Consider the following 17,677-nt stretch of genomic DNA (forward strand, 5'->3'; position numbering starts at 1 on the left):
AATAAAACTTTGCAGCCATTTATTGCATTACCTTCCCTCTGAGTGTAAAGCCGTTCTTTACAAGCTCCCCTAAGCTGTCCAGCTTCTCCTGAGACTCCAGACTGCACCGTGAGGAATCCGCCTGGTGCTGCCCACCATTTTGGTTTTCCCAGCAGGCAAAACCTTTATTTTTAGATGTCTTCCTGTGAGTCCTGTATTTCATTTTAGGAAAGGTATGGGAGCCACCATCTCTGGCCCCCCAGTTGTGATCAGACCACAGGGGTTCAGTCTGGGTGGCCTGGCTGGTGGTGGCCCTCTGCAGGCGCACAGATATTCTCTGGGCTGAGCCGGTCATGAGGGTGATTGACTGAGTGTCCAGAGCTGCCCCTGCTGATGTGACAGCTGGAAACTCAAACACCTCATCCTCATCTGAAGGAGGAAACACAGAAGATAATGAAGTCATGAATTTTAATATGGTGAGTAAAATGTGTCTGCAGTCAGTGTATGAGGTGATTACAGTAATCACCTCATACACTGCACAAAGTAACAAGTAATAACAATATAAAGAAGATGAAAAACTTTCAAATAGCTTTGGTTCTGCCTGGGAGACAGTTAGGGGAGAGCGGGGTAATGTGGGACATCGGGTGATGTGAAGCACCCCCTGTATCTAGGCAACGGAACACATTTGTGGTCATGTGATTATTATGTTTAAAAGCCCCTCCCATTCCCCCCTTGCAATGAAGGATAAGTTGGTACAGGTGCTGTGGTAAGTATGTTTTTTCAGAAAAACTTATATCATACATGTTGATGAACTTCCAACATATAAAACCATGTGATTGATGCTAGCTGAAGATTAGCCTGAATTGCTAAGAGATGTTGTTTTTCTAAAATTGTGGCTTCGGGGTAAAGTGGGACAAATGCTGTGGGGTAAAGTGGGACAGTGTCTCACTTTACCCCTCCATGAAGCACAAGTTAAGTTTAGTCTTAAACATATTTTAGTGTTATATTACATTATATATGTTTTATTTTTAATGTCATAAACATTTTAGAAAAGCCATCATGCCAAGAAACTACACCAGGAAGACAACCTGTGGCCAAACACCCCTCGCATAGATGGAGAGTGCAGCCGCTGAGGTCATGCAAGGAAAGAAGTCCTTAAGAAAAGCTGGAAGGGATAGAAATATTGATAAGACAACCCTCAAAAGATTCATAAAGAAAAAAGAGAAAGGGGAAGTAAAATCAGTAGCCTGGGGTGCAGTAGCTGAGGTAAAGAGAATATTCACAGATGAGATGGAGGAGGAGCTTGCCAAACACTTGAAACAACTAGCTGACCAGTTCCATGGCCTTGCTCCAGTTAAGTGCCGTGAACTGGCATTTGAATACGCAGAGAAAATCAATATCCCTGTCCCTGCCAATTGGACAGAGAAACAATGTGCAGGTAAGCTAGAGTGTGCAAGAGATCACATGAATCATTATAATCATAAATGTGCTTAATTGACCAATCCCAATGATTCTGTTACTAGTCCGATATAAGTGGTTGTCAATCTAGCTGTCGGGATTTTAACTATGGTAGTTTAAAGTGGAAAAAGTAAGACCATATAGACCACTAGTAGGAGTAGGACCACTTTACCCCGTAGCTGGGGTAAAGTGGGACACAAGACCACTTTTTTTAAAACAATCATATTTTCACTGCCCTTTGTCCTGAAGACATTCCGATCATTTCCATTGCTAGAAAACATCCTGAATTATTGGGAAATGTGTAAATTTTACTGATATATCAGTTTAGCTCGCCTAGAGGGGAGCAAATGTAAAAAATGTCCCACATTACCCCGCTCTCCCCTACTTGGTATAAAAAAAGTTGTATCTTATTGAAGTGTGAAAATATCTTGCACTTTTTCTCTCTACTTGTGTTCTTTCGAACTTTTGATACTTCATCAATCACAGCTCAAGTATTTGCTGCCTTCAAATAGAACTCATTAGCTAGTGGATATGTGGGAAGTTGGGCACACTCTGTGTTGGCGCTGTGATGGTTAAGTCATAAGAACACTGCAGCTAGTCAACAGCAATATAGACGCTAATGTTGGCATCTGAAAGCTACAGAGGCTAACCCTTCAGCAAACTGGCAGTCAGGTAAGATAATGCAGGAAATTAAAAAGCATAATGTAATATGGACCGTATAAAGACGCTCTAATTGTGATGAAAAAACTCAATATCCCTAAGTGTTGTCTCAGCCTGTTTCATTGAGAATTCAACAGGAGCTGATGTGTGGACTTGGGCATGGCCAAGTGCCCCAGAACCAGCAATGACAGCACATAATCTGAGCCATTCTCAAAGCTGCAACAGTTTTCATCCTGGGACATGTGAATATGGGCTAAACAAATAACATGTGATTGATTGATTGATTGATTGATTGATTGGCAGTTATTAGAGCCATTGTTTTGATTTCAAATATTTTATCCAAATAAACAATTTGATGTGATGTTCAGATCCCTAATATAACCAGCAGGTCATTAACAGGTCGCAAAATGGTCTAAATTGTTCTTCGTAATCAGGTCGAAAGGTATCCATAACATGTAGCAGCATAATTTCCTGTGTTAAGTTTCACAACATATGATCCTTATAAAAATGCATTATAGCATGTTTGTACGTTTGAAACAGACCTTCACAGGTGGGCAGTAAAGGGCTGCTGGGCAGTGAGCTGTGGGTCAGTCTGGAAGGGGAAACACTGCCCACAGAGCCGGAGCGGATCAGCTTCCTACAGGCCAGAACCAGCAGCTCCCGACACTGTTTATGACAGTTAACCCCACAGTCTACAAAGTGAATGGAGACAGGTCACATTAGGGCCAAAAGTGTTAGTGAGCTTCACAATCCACTGATGACCTTGGAAACGGTCTAAATATAATGTTTAATAAGTCTCTTAAACAGGAACTTTTGATTCTATCACAAAGTCTCAACATCTTGAACTGTCAAGATAAGCCAGTAAGCCACAATGGATGAGACATCCCAGGTGATCAGAATGATGCTCAGAATGATTTCCGATGAAGACTCTGTGATAGCGTTAGAAGCTCCAGAACAAATTAGTAGATTTTGTGTTGACTGAACTCTTTACTTACAAACTGCACATTATAAGTTGGGAATGAGCTGAGTTTGGAGTGAAGAAAAACTTTTCAAAGGAACAATATTTGCTTGACCTTTCATGGAATAGCTGTGCTTTTAAGGATTCTGTGAGGGTGTGCGTTGTAGCATCTTCCTGCAGTGTATGATTAGCCCAGATGATCCTCTAATCGCTCGCTCTCTTTGATGCAGTGACGGGCTGGACCCAAGTGACGCTGCCACTGAAACACCATGCTGTCTGATTTACCTTTAGGACAATTCATTTTTATTAAGGAAAGGCAGGCTCTTGTTTGTGTTGGCTAGCCTACCATGACTGGAGACCTCCCACAGATTTATAAGATGTTGTTAAAAACATAGAAAACTAATAAATAGGTTGAAGTGTATACCTTACCTTTGCATTTATAGCCTTGTTTGATGATTCCCCAGAGCTGCAGGTCCAGAAATATGTGGAAGTGCAGAAGGTTGAAACAGAAAAAGAAAAAAAAGAAAAAAATATCTTAGATTATGAAGAAGAGCAACATTTGCTAAAGACAAACACGACTCGGTCATAAACAGGATGTAATTCTTCACTACATGTCGTGTAATCATCTGACTTCCTGTGTCTTTATTCAGGACATTATCATACATGCTGGGGAAGGGGGCATGCAGTCAGGTCAGTTACATTACAGGAGACGTAAATAGTGCAGTGACAGGATGTTAGAAATACACACAAATCCAGCACAATGTTCACAGAAAGTGGGCTTCAGGTATGTCATCTCCTGGAAGTTGTGGATGAATCCTGGTCCCATCTTACACTGGAGCAGTGGGTTAGCCCGAAGAAAATAGGCTATCATTTCATCCTTACTGATCAGTCCATCTCTGAGAGAAAGACAGAGAGTGAGTAAGATGAAAGAAAGAAAGAGAGGAGACAGTCGATAACATTTTTCTATTAATTCCTAAGATTCAAAAATAACAACCTAGCAAAGTAATAGATCGCCCCAGGTTTTCCCTCATGCTGATTTATCACAATGCTTCTCTACCTGTGATCACTCCTGCATCTTACATGGGACCAAAACAAACCTCACCTTTAATGCAAACTACAATGTATTAAAAAAACACGCACACACATTTGGTGCAGGTCATATGTGCAGCGTCATTGAACAAGAAAAAAGCAAAATATAGAAGAAATACCTGCACACACCATTAGTTCATTCTGAGCCACAAGGCGCAACATCGTCTGTTTTGAACAACCCCAAATTAAAAGTCTGTGATGATTTGTCATTGCAGTGAACTCTGCCTATTTAGATAAAGGTGTTTAGACTGTTCAAGACAATCTGCCTTCCTTTCTCTCACACGGTAAAGTGAGAGACTGTAAACAACAGTTTTGTGATGATGTTTTAACATCATGTGACGCAAATAAACACAATCTGCGAGTATTTGCCTGTTCTCCTCTAGAAATGAGGAGGGCACTACTGGCTAAAGTGACTACATTTGCTGTGTTGTAGGTGCTGTGGAACCACCGAAGTAAGCAAGTACCATGTATGGGTCCATAAGCTCATCTAGATGAGCACACAGCTCAGGTACTTTCACCGGCTTCTCTAGGCGCTATGACTAGATGCAGTCATTTCAAATGCTACCTGAAGGCAACCCATGGCTGGATTGATCACTCTTTATTCCAGGTCTGTGCCAGGACCTAAGTCCCCTGAATTTAGTTCTAAGCACTGATTAGCTTTCCAAAACCAAATGTCTCGCCCAAGTTCAAATATTGAACACAAATGGACGGAAAATGTGTTTTATCGTTAATTTACCATTTTGAAATTGTTTTGCATTTGTTTTGGACCCAGCATTAGTAAGCTACATGCTAATTTTAGTAGTTGAGCAATGACAACCCAATAATTTGTATTGAAAATAATAAAATACAATGCAAGGTACTTCAAGGGACATGTACTGTTAAGTAAAATCAGCAACATCTGCACTCTTTATTCTGCTGTGTATGTCGTTACAAGTGTAAATGTAACATGATTTTGAATGTAGCTGGAAAGCCATAACGAAATCTGGCTAAACTAGGAGTGTTACTACATTTGGTATTGCAGACCATATATTGAAAACTAAGGCACACCAGGTGGAAGTCAGTGAAATATCACAGCTAAAAAGTACAGTTAGTGTGTATAATTATTTTCCACACTCACTGATCTTTGTCCAAAACGCAGAAGGAGTCCAGGAAGGGAAAATTAGCAGCGATGCTCTCAAAGTCCTCTTGAGAAATATATCCATCATGGTCATGGTCATAATTCCTGAAGACAGACTTCCAAAAACCAGACAAGAAACACATTACTCCAGAAACATTTCATACACATCTAGGTTGTTGCTTTTCTGTGCATATTTTGAAAATGGATGATGTCTACTCACATCCACCACCTTCCTGATGTGTTTATTGACTAGAGAGGGGTCTGGTTTGGTGGTGATACCTGAGGCCCAGTCAAGTGGGGCCAGGGGCTTATTGGGAGTCGTTGGAGAAGACAGCTATGAAAATAATTCACATACACAGGACTTGAAGCACAGAGAAACTGAAATATAACATGACAAAAGATAATGAATTCAGACGCTTTGACATGACACAAGGTTAGGGTCAGTCACCTCCTATTTCTTTTGATCATCTTTCAGATTGTATTTCGGTCATCAGTTCAGTTGACTGGACATGATTTGGAAAGACACACAACATCTGCCTATATAAGGTCTGCCAGCTGACAACACACAAAAGAGCAAAAACCAAGCTGTGAGTTTGAAGGAGCTGCTGGCAGAGCTCAGAAAAAGGACTGTGGCACAGATCTAAGGAGGGCTGCTAGTGGCATTGGATCATCAAGATGGATTGAGGATCATGGTGGCATCTGATCATGGACTATTATTAAAACAAGACCGCTTGAAATATAATATGCCTACTCACATATTCTGCCATTACTGACAAGAACTCTTCCATTTCAGTTGTCATTGCTTCTCCCTTCATCTCTATCAGATATTTTCTTATGTGTAAATTCTATAAACATTGACACACTTTCCATTACGTTACAAACTGTTTCCTCTAATCAATGTTGTAAATTCTGTTATTTTGTTGATGTCCATTTCTCATCTATTGCACTTCTATCCATACTAGGAGAGGGACCCCTAACATGTGGCTCTCTCTGAGGTTTATACGATGCTTTTTAATTTTTTTTCCTGACTCTTGTTGAGGTTTAAGAACAGAGGGTGTCGCACTTTGTCAAGCTCTATGAGAAGAATTGTGATTTGTAAATATGGGCTATACAATTAGAGTGTTATAGGGTGATTGATTGATTGAAAATGTCCTACATAAAGGGGAAGAAGTTTGGTTGGAGATGCTTCTCACACGCAACAGACACAAATATGAAAAAACCATACCAAAAATAAAACATATCTCCTGATGAAAAAGCAGTGACACACACAAAAAAGACACAGACAAAAGGGTTTGTAGTTTGTACGCAGCAGAATTGATAAGTTCCATCCTGCTTCTCCCTAATGCACAACCCCTCGCCTGAAATCTTTGGGAGAGTTTGTTGCTGTTGTGAATAGGTATGAGTAGAGAATCTCACACTGCTTCGTTCATGTGTGAAAGACAAGCTGCGGAGAAAGTCCAGACCCAATACCACAGAGATCGTCTGCGGGTCATGTCTGAAAATAGCTTAAGAGAGGTGACCGAGAACCTGCTTGTCACTTTTTTACTAAGCTCGGAGATTTGAGAAACTTGTAAAAGGCAACTATCACTGCAGCACTTCATTGATCTAGGCTTTATGAAAGAGTGGCCAAGTGAAAGCATCTCTTCAGTGAATTAGACATGGAAGCATCTAAAAGAGCTAAAGGACTCTGAAACTGTGAGAATGAAGATTCTCTGATCTGATGAAACCAATATTTAACTGTTCAACTACAGCGCTATGCATCACGTCTGGAGTAAACCAGGCACCACCATCATTAAGCATGTTTGTGGTATCTTCATCTGTGCTGTGTATTTCAGCAGCAGGGATGGGGAGACACGAATCAGCATAAATATCAAATTCGTTGGAACTGGTCTCAATCAGTGTGGAAAAACCTGCGCACAAAATATTAAAAAAAACATGGCAGTTGACACTTACCAATGATTTGGGGTTACGTGGTTCCCTGAGCAATGACAGCTCATAAATCTCATCTTCTGTGTAATAAAGGTCGAGAGAAAGCTAAAAACACAAGATCATGGATTTGATTAGTTCAATAATCATTCTACAGATGGTAGCAGTTTTGTAAATGTTCTTAAAATAGACTAGAACTTTCTAATAGATCACCTTGTATGTTTCCAGTATTTCAAAGTTGAATTTCTCCTCAACTAACTAATTGCAATCTACAAAGAACTTTAAAGAAGTTTTCAAACTAGAGTTTCTCAATAACATTTTAGAAAAACAGCTCTAAGAAGTTCTTCTTTCCCCCCAGCGTGATAACACCATTTTGGCTGAAAGGTTGTTGCAAGAGAGCGGATTCCCAAGAACAGAATCGAACAGGTTCTTTAGATATCACAAATAAAAATTTCGACTGGTTTGTAGTCTCATGCTCTTTAAGACTGCTTGAAATTGAGTATAATGAACAGCTTCAAGCAACAGTCACAAATTAACTATAGGGACATTTATCCAAATGAAATTGGCCATGACATTTCATCCCAGAAATTCAAATCTTGAATCACTGCTGATTCTCATTTGGTTCAGTTTAGTGCAAAGATATTTTTTCTAAGATGTCTGCAAATAAAAAAACAATCCAAAGCTTCCATATAGCAGAAAATTACACACAATTTGAGCCCAAAAAGAAAAATTCTGATTAAACAAGAACTCATCTTGACACTGGCTCACACCAGGTGGGACACCCACCAGAATGTTGTTCTGACTATGAGCACTCATTCATATTTCCTGCATTATTACTGAGCAGTCATTATTACATTATTACAAACATAGTCAGTAGACATTACTGAGTAATTATAGCATATTTGTTATTTACCTACTTTAAAATGTTTGACCCATTACTTCCTGATTTCTATCTTACAGCTGTTTTCAGTGGAATGGTAATCCCTCACCGTTAGCAGGTAGATGAGGTCCATGTTGGGCTCCACTTGAGCTGCTGCACTTTGCAATGACACCAGCTCATTGAAGGTCATGTAGAGCTGATTCATTTTCACCAGGTTCACTTTATTACTGTCGTCAACCCAGTCAGGAAAGACCACATGCACCGCAATGAGGTCTTTGAGGTGCACACCCAAGATGGGGATTTTAAAGCCCTGACTCTCGATGAAGGCCTTGCGATAGCAGGAGTAGTTGTTGCTGGAAGATACCAACTCTGTCATCTCACTCCAGATCTGAAGTGGGGGGGATTGAGTGAGCATCATGGCTAAAACGCAGACTTGATCAAGAAATGCAATACAGATATTGAATTACATTTAAAGCCATACCTTCACAACCTCTGGAGCCAGATAAGAGTGAGTCTCCTTAAGTCGAGATATGGAGCTGTGGCTCAGTCCCCCCACTACCGCCATCAGAGTGTTGAAGTTCTGCAGCTGCAGAAGTTTCTGCTTAGAGAGAGAGAGAGAGAGAGAGAGAGAGAGAGAAGGACGTGGATTTTTATACATTTTCTATACTGCTGATCACCCCCTCTGAATTCATGACATCTGTTAACATGATACAATATTACAACACATTTTAAAATAACGGACAGACTTTTTAGCTGATAATAATATGGTTTGTACTTGTATTTGTACTTAGTATTCCCCTTTAATGCCATGTTATACCTTTACTCCACTCTTTATATAAATAAAGAATAACTGCCCTTCTCATTCCATTTAGTTTGTTTAACAGCTGTAGTTACTTTTTTCTTTATACAGACAGTGACACCTTACCTATATTTTAATGCTTCCAAAGAGACAAAACTCTAAAAACAGTCAGGAATGTAGACACGATTTAAAAAAGTTATGAGTTATTTAAACTTCTATATTTCATGTAGTTAAATTAAAATTGTCATCATCGGTTGGTCATTTGCTTAAATTGTAAATTCTCAGCCAAAACAAATCTAGATAAATGGTATACAGAATTATTTTTGACCCTATGTTAGTATTATTTTCTCATATTAGATTTGGGTTACTATATCCATACAACAAGCTCAGGTTTTAACTTGAAACAGATTTTCAATTTTTGCACATAAATGATGTTTTCTTTTAAGAATATGAAGTTAAAAGCTATAATATATTAATAATTGGAGGACATGACCATGTTGTTCCTAGTGGTGCTTGTTTTTGTCATGTTAATTATCTGAATAACAGAAACCCGTTTTTAGTATGTAGGAGAATCTATGGTGACCTTCATTTAACATTAAATTGTGAAATGCCCTCTCTCGAGCTTTTGTATGGATTTGGTAAACTACTATGTAACTTGGTGGATTCAGAAGAGGAAATCTTGATGTGGATAAAGAGGGCTCATTCTAAGTTCACAACGATTTTAAGTCATTACACACTAATGAAAACATCCTATTAACATTGACTTGTAAAGGAACATTTTTAAAGCACAGTATTACCCTTTTCAATTAACTGAAGTAGCTGTGTATTTCTTTCACATTGGCAGTTGGATTTGGTGAGAAAGGACATGTTCCCTTAGTGAACTCTCTCTAATCCTTCAAACCCATAATGATGGAGAATTTAAGCCTGATGTAAGGTAGTGTCTCTGCATGTATTAAGGCTAATATTATGCTACAATAGACTGAATATTGAGAGAAACAGACCAGCAACAAATGCTCTAATTTCAGCATTGAGAAATAGTCTTTAAATGCTTTCATCATTGAGCCCATCTGCACACAGAGACAGGATCACTGAGCTCGGACCCTGATCCATTTCTTTCAAGGCTGATGGAGGAGTATTGGAGAAGCTCTTTCGCCCCCACATTGGAAGGAGATACCCATCACAATTACCAGTAACCTTCAAAATGAATATTAATGAGACAGCTTTTATGATGGAAGGATAAGTCAACTGCATCTATATGTAAAAGAAAGAATAATGGCATGAATAATCCATGTCCAGGCACTCAAAGTGGTTTGAATATAAAGGCCTTTATTTAAATAGGCTTGACACTGAAGAAGGCATAGGCCAATATGGTGGATTTTAAAGCGTCAAAGCCCATTCAAATAAAGGGATTTTACATTTTTCAAAAGACTTTGAGTGCCTAAACCTGGATTCTCCATGCAATTATTCTTTGGACAAAAGTTTTGCAATTATTTTTTTCTGCATCTATTATTATGTTAATGAATGTAACATCTGCAACTTTTGCTTGAAAGACTGTTACTGAAGATAGAAACTGTCATCAAGTTAAATGTATCGAGTCGAAACATATATATTCACATATAAGGGTTGAACCTTATGACAGTAAGCTGAATTTGGTTTAAAGGTTCAGTGTGCAGAATTTAGTGTCATATAGTGGTGAAGTTGCATGTTGTAGTTGGATCTGTGCAAATGAGAGGAGCATTTAACATGAGCTGGACAAAATGAGCTCAATAGAATCTCAGACGCATCAGGTTAAATCTAGATATCATTTGGATATTAAATATATTTTAGCTGCAGGTTTTCAGGCTGTGGCTGAGGGGTAGAGTGGTCGTCCTCCAACCTGAAGGTCGGCGGTTCGATCCCCAGTCTGACCCATCTGCATGCCGAAGTGTCCTTGGGCAAGATGCTGAACCCTGAATGGTCCCCCATAGAATAACAAAGTGCTACGATTAGATGCACTGTATGAATTTATGGGTGATTGTAAAACTATACTGTAAAGCGCTTTGAGTGGTCATCAAGACTAGAAAAGCGCTATATAAATACCAAACCATTTACCATTACCATTTATATAGAGTTAAGTGGGTTTTAGTTTCAGCTTGTGAGGGATTTCATGATGGAATGTGCAGGCCTGCTAGTTAAATTCCCACCTCCTCCTGTCTAAATGTCAAATTGGCCCAATCCTATTTCACCCCTTGGCCCTCCCTACCCCTTGTTTTCGAGGGTTATTTTGCCCCTTGAAACGTAGTCATAAGTGGCAGTGGTTGAAATCTTCCCTTACGAATTCGGACAGGCTTTCAACCTGGCGCACTCGCAATCTTTTCTTTTTACGGTTGTGGTGAAAAAACTGACCATAATACGTAAAAAATATATCAAACTAAGATATTACAATCATTATTGTAATTTATTATCCTTATTAATGGAGAAAATACTATATTTATGGGTCTATTTCCCAGCTTGCCAGTGATAAACAAGCATTCTGGGTATCGCTCCGTTTGAAGTGAGGGTCTGAAAAATCTCTGTTTAGAGGGGTATAGCACCCCACCCCTCGGCTCTAGCCCTCCGCCCCCAACAGGTATTGGGGCACCTACCCCTACACGAAGGAGAAGCGCTAAGGGGTAAGGCCTAGGGGTGAAATGGGATAGGGCCTTTACTTTTCTTGAGCAAGAGATTGAACCCCTATTAATCCTGATGGGCAGGTCAGTGTCTTGCATGGCACCACCATCAGTGTGAATGTGTGTAAAGAGGTGAACTAGTGGGGCAATTCACCTGTTTAAAAAAGCTATATAAATGAAATCCAATTGCAATTTACCGCGTGGAAGCCAATCAGCCTCAGAACAGGATTTTAGTCACTTAAAGCCATTTTCATGTTTAAAGAAAACATTGAAGGTGGGAATCCTCTACATCGACTACCTCCTGCCTATCTTACCTGAGCCACATGGATGTATTTGGTGATGACTTCTGCACGGGTCTGAGGTGTAAGCTTGCTGAGCACCATGAGCTGGACCCACTGAGACACGCCGTTAAACAGCGCAATGGAGCGCTCCAGAGTTGGGTTGTCCACAAGGCAGCCGTGAGTCACATAGCTCTGGTAATCAGTGAACTGGGGACAAAAAAGATTTACAGATGAGATGTTAATTTTCAGTACTTTCTGCACACTGTCACCGTTGTAAGGTTGTACTTCAGCCTTTAAAAAATCCTGGGTGTAACATAACATCAACCAATCCATGCGCCATCTCCCCTTCCTTTTAAATCAATTGAGCTTGTACCCTGGTGGATGGATATCATAAGGATAGATATTACAGAAAGAAAGAGAAAACACATTGTGCACCCGCCTAAGTGAGTGCATGATACTAACACTGTGGCCTATGATAACAGTGAAATATTATCACTGACTTATGTCAGTTTGTCATTTTCTTCCTGCTGCCTCAAGATAAGATACGCTAGAACTGTACCTGACCACAACTCATTTAAGACCAAAATGCCTAAGATTGCTCAGATGAGAGCAAGGGCATATAGGATTAAACAACATGGGCCCTGAACAGAAAAATGACATCTGCATCATTCATGGTTGAATGCACTTATTGTAAGCTGCTTTGGATAAAAGTGTCAGCTATATGAAATGTAATGTAATGTAATGTAATGTAATGTATCTGAAACTCACAAAAAATTGCATTGCGCTTGGTGCTGCTTTGCTTCAGGTATTAGATAGGTACCAAGGTGTTACCTTCAAATGTTTATGTTTCTATCCAAATTCCAATAATGACTTAAATACACACTTTAAACTGTGTTGATGATGTTAAAAACCTTGATATATTAGTCAGTAGCTACAATGACCTCTAGCAAACAAACACCAAGTTTTCTAAGCTGAACAAGCTTATATCATCTTTCAAATAAATTCATCTTGTGTGAATATGCTATTTGCATAGCACCAATATAAGCTTTGCATTGTTGTAACCTTTAGCAAAATTCCTTGTAATATCCTTTGCATACACTGTACACAGCATTGCTTTGAGAAAAATGCTTATATGCTGGTGCTGTTTTGTTTGCTAACATCTATTTAAAGTACAGCAGAGGCGGATGGTACTGCATTTTACAGGTATGTTGGAGCTGAATGACAAGTCATAAAATCACAAAAACTCTTACAGGTCTGTGGCAAGTTCAAATATCTGTACTTCAGCATGCTACTAACAGTGTGCGAAAATAGAGGGGGTCTAGGGGGTCCCTGTGTTTTAACTTCATTGTTGCAGAATAAGCGACGCCCTGTTTATCCGGAAACTATTTCAGCAGGTTATTATAAAGATCAGTTCTACTTGTGAGTGATTAGAAAAGAGCAGAAAAGCAGAGACACTCTCATTGTAGTGTGGCAAATATAATTGAACAATTAAACTAAAGCTGTTTACCGATATCCTCCGGATAGACTTGAACTCTAGGAAGGTGAGATGTTCAGCCAGCTCCATTGGCTCCAGGTGGTCAAACAGTAGTGAGGCCTTGCCTTTCTTGGCCTGCTTCTTCCGCTGGGTCAGCTTACGCATCCAATCGTATGATGGACTACAAGGAGAACAAAATATCCAATGTAACAGCTGCAAAATAAGAGACTAGGGACAAACAAATGTCCCATTTCCATATGTGATGTAGGGTTAGTGCTCATCTAACCACTGCTATTCAGGACCCCCTTTAAAAATGAAGGGAGAGACAGAAATTCCTGAGTGATTTATGAACAGATGAAGAGAATCAACATGGCGACCACTGCCAGTAAATCTCTTATAATTGTTAGCCTCAAATCGTAAAAAATAAACAGGAAAAAAATATTTTAATCAAGCGCAGTGTCCAGAGGCAAATGAAAATGCAATTTAATTCCTTTGACGAATGTTTCAGGAAAATCTCTTTGGTGGTGGTGCATCCCCCCCGTAGCTCTTTTTGGAGGAGGACACTACCAGCAAAGGGCAAATCATATCTAGGAGTAGGGACAAGAGGGGGAGGAATTGGGATAGGGCCTAAGTTCCAGCCACAATTAACATGCATCTTGCTAACACTGATAATGTTAATAGTTATTAAAAGTGAGTCTGCATGCATTTGAAATCTTACATGGTTGAGATGTCTATGAGTTTGAAATGATCCTCACAGCCGAGCTGAGTAGCCACGTCCCTAAACTCCTCTGTTATCCTGATCAGACCCAAGTCCAGGTTGAACTCTGCAGGGAATGTCACGATCCAGTACCTGAATACACACACTCACATTTATAAATGTTCAGCAAATATTTGGACTCTGATAAGACATGTGGTAGAGTGGAAAATGTATTCAAATGAAATTTCCACTGAACTAGATGATGACCTTGTGACATGCAACTCATGTAGTTCAGTACTGCTTGTTTTGTCAGCCTTTTTGGCCTCCTTTTATAACAGTGTTTTCCTTAAATCTCAGGGTTAAAAAAATAACTGTGACCTCGGTAATCAAAGTGTGAAAGCTTTAAACTGTAAAAAGGGAACGTTGCCATATCTAGACAAGGGTTTAAATTGCTCTGGGTCTGAGAGGTCCAGTGAGAAAAGTCTTAATGTGTTGGGATGAATGAATATGTATGCAGCACCTTACCTCATTAAATGACAAATCTTCAGTCTGGTGTCCTGGCAGCTGTCGTCACTGCAGTCCTGGTACGTGGGCTTAAGTTAAGGTTTTTATTCACAAGATTTGACAATTGATTACTGACACTTATATTTGTTATTGTCTGTAGATAACAAATGGGAGGCTATCCTCTCCACACCATTCAGGTGCATCTCAGCCACGACTGCATCGTCTACAAGCGTCTATGCAGCATGTGTTACTGCTAATTTGATATGGTCCTGACATCACTCCTCTGCTCAGATGGCAAACTGATGTGTAGCAATGTCCTCAAGCAGAGAGACAGTTATCTTGACCAAAACCTTTTCTTATCATACCATCCCAACCACACAATCAATCACTCACATCGTCCTCACACATCGGCTGGACTGGGGTTGTAAGTGAGAGTAAACAGATTATCAACATCTCTAACAAGTCACAACATTTTCTTTTCACACAACTACATTTGTCAAATTAAAATATGATTTATTTGCATGACATATCAAAAACTAATTTACTAGAACAGTACAGAAAACTATCAACATTGACAAATGAATAGCAATGAATACAGTAATAATATATGAATATTTATGGATATGCAAACATCAACCATCATATTGAATACAGATTGTTAAATTGTATTCAATTTGGCACAAGTCTAGGTGTATGTGTCTTAATCCACTAGTCTAATGGCACAGACTTTTTTCGAAGTGCATTGTTGGAGAGGCAAGTATTTAGTCTGTCATTGGGTGTATTTTGAGTGTAATATATATATAATCGACAAAAAATGACAAGAGCTGCTTTGGTTATGAGATAGAGCCATCAGACTCCTGATTATATCTGTGCAAACCATTTCAGGATCCTGACATCACTAAAATATTGCAGATTGCATATTTTGTATTCTCTCCTGGAAGTGTGCTGATTGTCTTACACCTTCAGTTCTTCATGTACTCCAACACCACCAGACTCCAAGGAATCCTGAACAATCTCCTGTCGTTCAGGGTTTATGTTTTATGGAAATGGGTCAAATCAGACAACTGCTGCAAACTGTTCATTTCACTGCGTCTTGCATTGAAAACATTGAGCCTTAGCTCTTATCTTCAAATTCATGCAAAATAAATGCGATGTGCTGAAGTAAAAAGCCAAAATTACAAAGCTGTTATTATTTTCTCATACTACATTAGAAATGAAGAATCTGTAATTTGTTATCCTGACCTCAGTTTTCACAAACAAGAGTCTTACGTTTAGCTTTTATTCCTGCAACGAAACACCAGTTACTTGTCCTTTGTACTGTACTGCATAGCAGATCACTCCGATGGTCTCTCTGTCTTCCCATTTACACAAGAAGAATTACGTGTGGATTCAAGATTCTCTCTTTCTATCTATTTTAGTAAACTTTTGAAGGCTTAATTTAATGATTCACCAATGATTCTGTTATTCCTGCTGTAAATACAGTTATAAATTGGAGACTTCAGGAAGGTAGAGGCACAGGAAGCTACCCTGACATCTGACAGCTCAACAGACCACATAGTGAGCCGATCCAAGGAGATCCGCCCTGGACAGGATCAATATTGCTAATTTTTTACATTAACAATAGTAGTAACACAAGCAACAAGAAGAGAGCTGAGTGACTGAGGTGAAGTAAAACATGAAGAGCATTACTAATCATCCCACTTCCACTATCAAAATAACATATTTAGATTGGGTTTCCTGTAAAGCAGCATTCTACAGTAGGTAAATTAGCTTGCAATATTGTAACATATTGTAAAAGGAATGGGGTTGCATAAAACAGTGCAGTATTTTGCCAGATGGGATATATCATCAGTAGTTTCCCTGCCAGCTCTGAGGATGTCACATACCATTGATGCATCAGCAGTAGGGTTCGAGGAAGCAGGTTGTCCTGCAGCTCCCCATTGTCATCTGTGAAGAGAGCACAAAATGTCACCGGATTTTAACTGTGACAGTCACTATGTTAGTGACCCTGAGGGAAGTCATTGTATTATTTTCAGACTTAATCTTAAAGGATAAGATCTGTGATATTTCTTCTTTTTCTTTTCACCAATTAATACCTTTCGTGTGTTTAATCTTTTTGTTTTGTGCCATAGAAATCCCCTGTAAAATGCAATAATTCTCCTCTTCTCCAACAAACTCCTCAATGATATGACACTATGATAACTTAAAGAGCTCATAGTACCATATCACCCCACTAGAGCACTGCGCTCCCGGAATTCAGGATTACTTGTCGTCCCTAAATTCTAAAAGTAGAGTAAGAGCCAGAGCTTTCAGCTATCAAGCTCCTCTCCTGTGGAGTCATCTCCTAGTTTCAGTTTAGGTGGCAGACCCTCTATATGTTTAAGAGTAGTAAACTTTTCTTGTTGATAAAGCTTATAGTTCGGGCTTGCTCTGATCTGTCTTGGACCAGCTGTTAGTAATGCAGCTATAGGCCTTGATGGGGGATAATAGATGAAACATGGATCTTCTCTTTCCTCCCTTCCCTCCTCATTACATTAGTTGTCATCAATGCATGTTATTGATTGATTGATTGATGTGGTACTCACCAAATGTTTGAATGCATTCATTTAAAAGAGCATTAAGAGATGCTGCCTTTCCCAATGTGGATGATCCCATAGTCCCAAGCTGAGAGTAGGACAGAGGTCAGCACTTCTTCGCCACGGTTCTGTACTAGTCAGGATTGTTTTTGGAGCACGAGAGAGACAATCATCAGTCAGAGTGAGAGAACATTTTATGAAACAAGAGGGTAACAAGTTATCTGAAGAAGCGATGAAGCATTTCTTCTTATTATGTAGCTGATTTTAGCCAATGAGTAGCAGTAACAATCTGTTTGGAATCTTTATATGTCCATTTTAAATAAAAAACAATGGAGGCACTTAAAAATGTTGTACACTCGCCTAATACCCTTTCAATGGGTTATACATTACACTATAAGTTAGAGATCTTATAAGTTATTATAAAAAAAATGTAAACAATATAAAAGTGTGTCAGGACAAATGAGACATACCTACATTGTGGCAGATGGCAGATTGCCACAATGTAGGTAATTAATAGGAAACACTGAAACATGAGCAGGGGTTCCCAAACTTTTCAGCCCGCCACCCACAAAATAACGGTGCCAGAGAATGGCGACCCCCACGACCCTGGATGTGTTATATAATATTGCGC

General features: G+C 39.4%; 1 protein-coding gene across 7 annotated transcripts in view; it reads right to left on the reverse strand.

The window, feature by feature from the left end:
- Positions 1–17,677, reverse strand: part of rasgrp3 (RAS guanyl releasing protein 3 (calcium and DAG-regulated)) — a 41,347-nt gene that overhangs the window by 5,165 nt on the left and 18,505 nt on the right. For 4 of the 7 annotated variants that reach the window (XM_053436187.1, XM_053436189.1, XM_053436190.1 and 1 more), the window contains 15 exons: positions 17,056–17,174; positions 16,315–16,417; positions 14,492–14,554; positions 13,988–14,119; positions 13,303–13,450; positions 11,829–12,002; positions 8,549–8,665; positions 8,177–8,455; positions 7,215–7,295; positions 5,482–5,595; positions 5,262–5,377; positions 3,804–3,951; positions 3,485–3,521; positions 2,640–2,789; positions 32–408 (listed from right to left, as the gene is read on the reverse strand). In XM_053436187.1, coding sequence (XP_053292162.1) covers positions 32–408; positions 2,640–2,789; positions 3,485–3,521; positions 3,804–3,951; positions 5,262–5,377; positions 5,482–5,595; positions 7,215–7,295; positions 8,177–8,455; positions 8,549–8,665; positions 11,829–12,002; positions 13,303–13,450; positions 13,988–14,119; positions 14,492–14,554; positions 16,315–16,417; positions 17,056–17,125 — 2,109 coding nt within the window. In that variant the 5' untranslated portion in view covers positions 17,126–17,174. The other 3 variants (XM_053436188.1, XM_053436186.1, XM_053436191.1) reach the window with 2 other exon arrangements.

The sequence above is a fragment of the Pleuronectes platessa genome, chromosome 12 (genome assembly GCF_947347685.1).
Source record: "Pleuronectes platessa chromosome 12, fPlePla1.1, whole genome shotgun sequence".
In the NCBI taxonomy this organism is placed as follows: Eukaryota; Metazoa; Chordata; class Actinopteri; order Pleuronectiformes; family Pleuronectidae; genus Pleuronectes; species Pleuronectes platessa.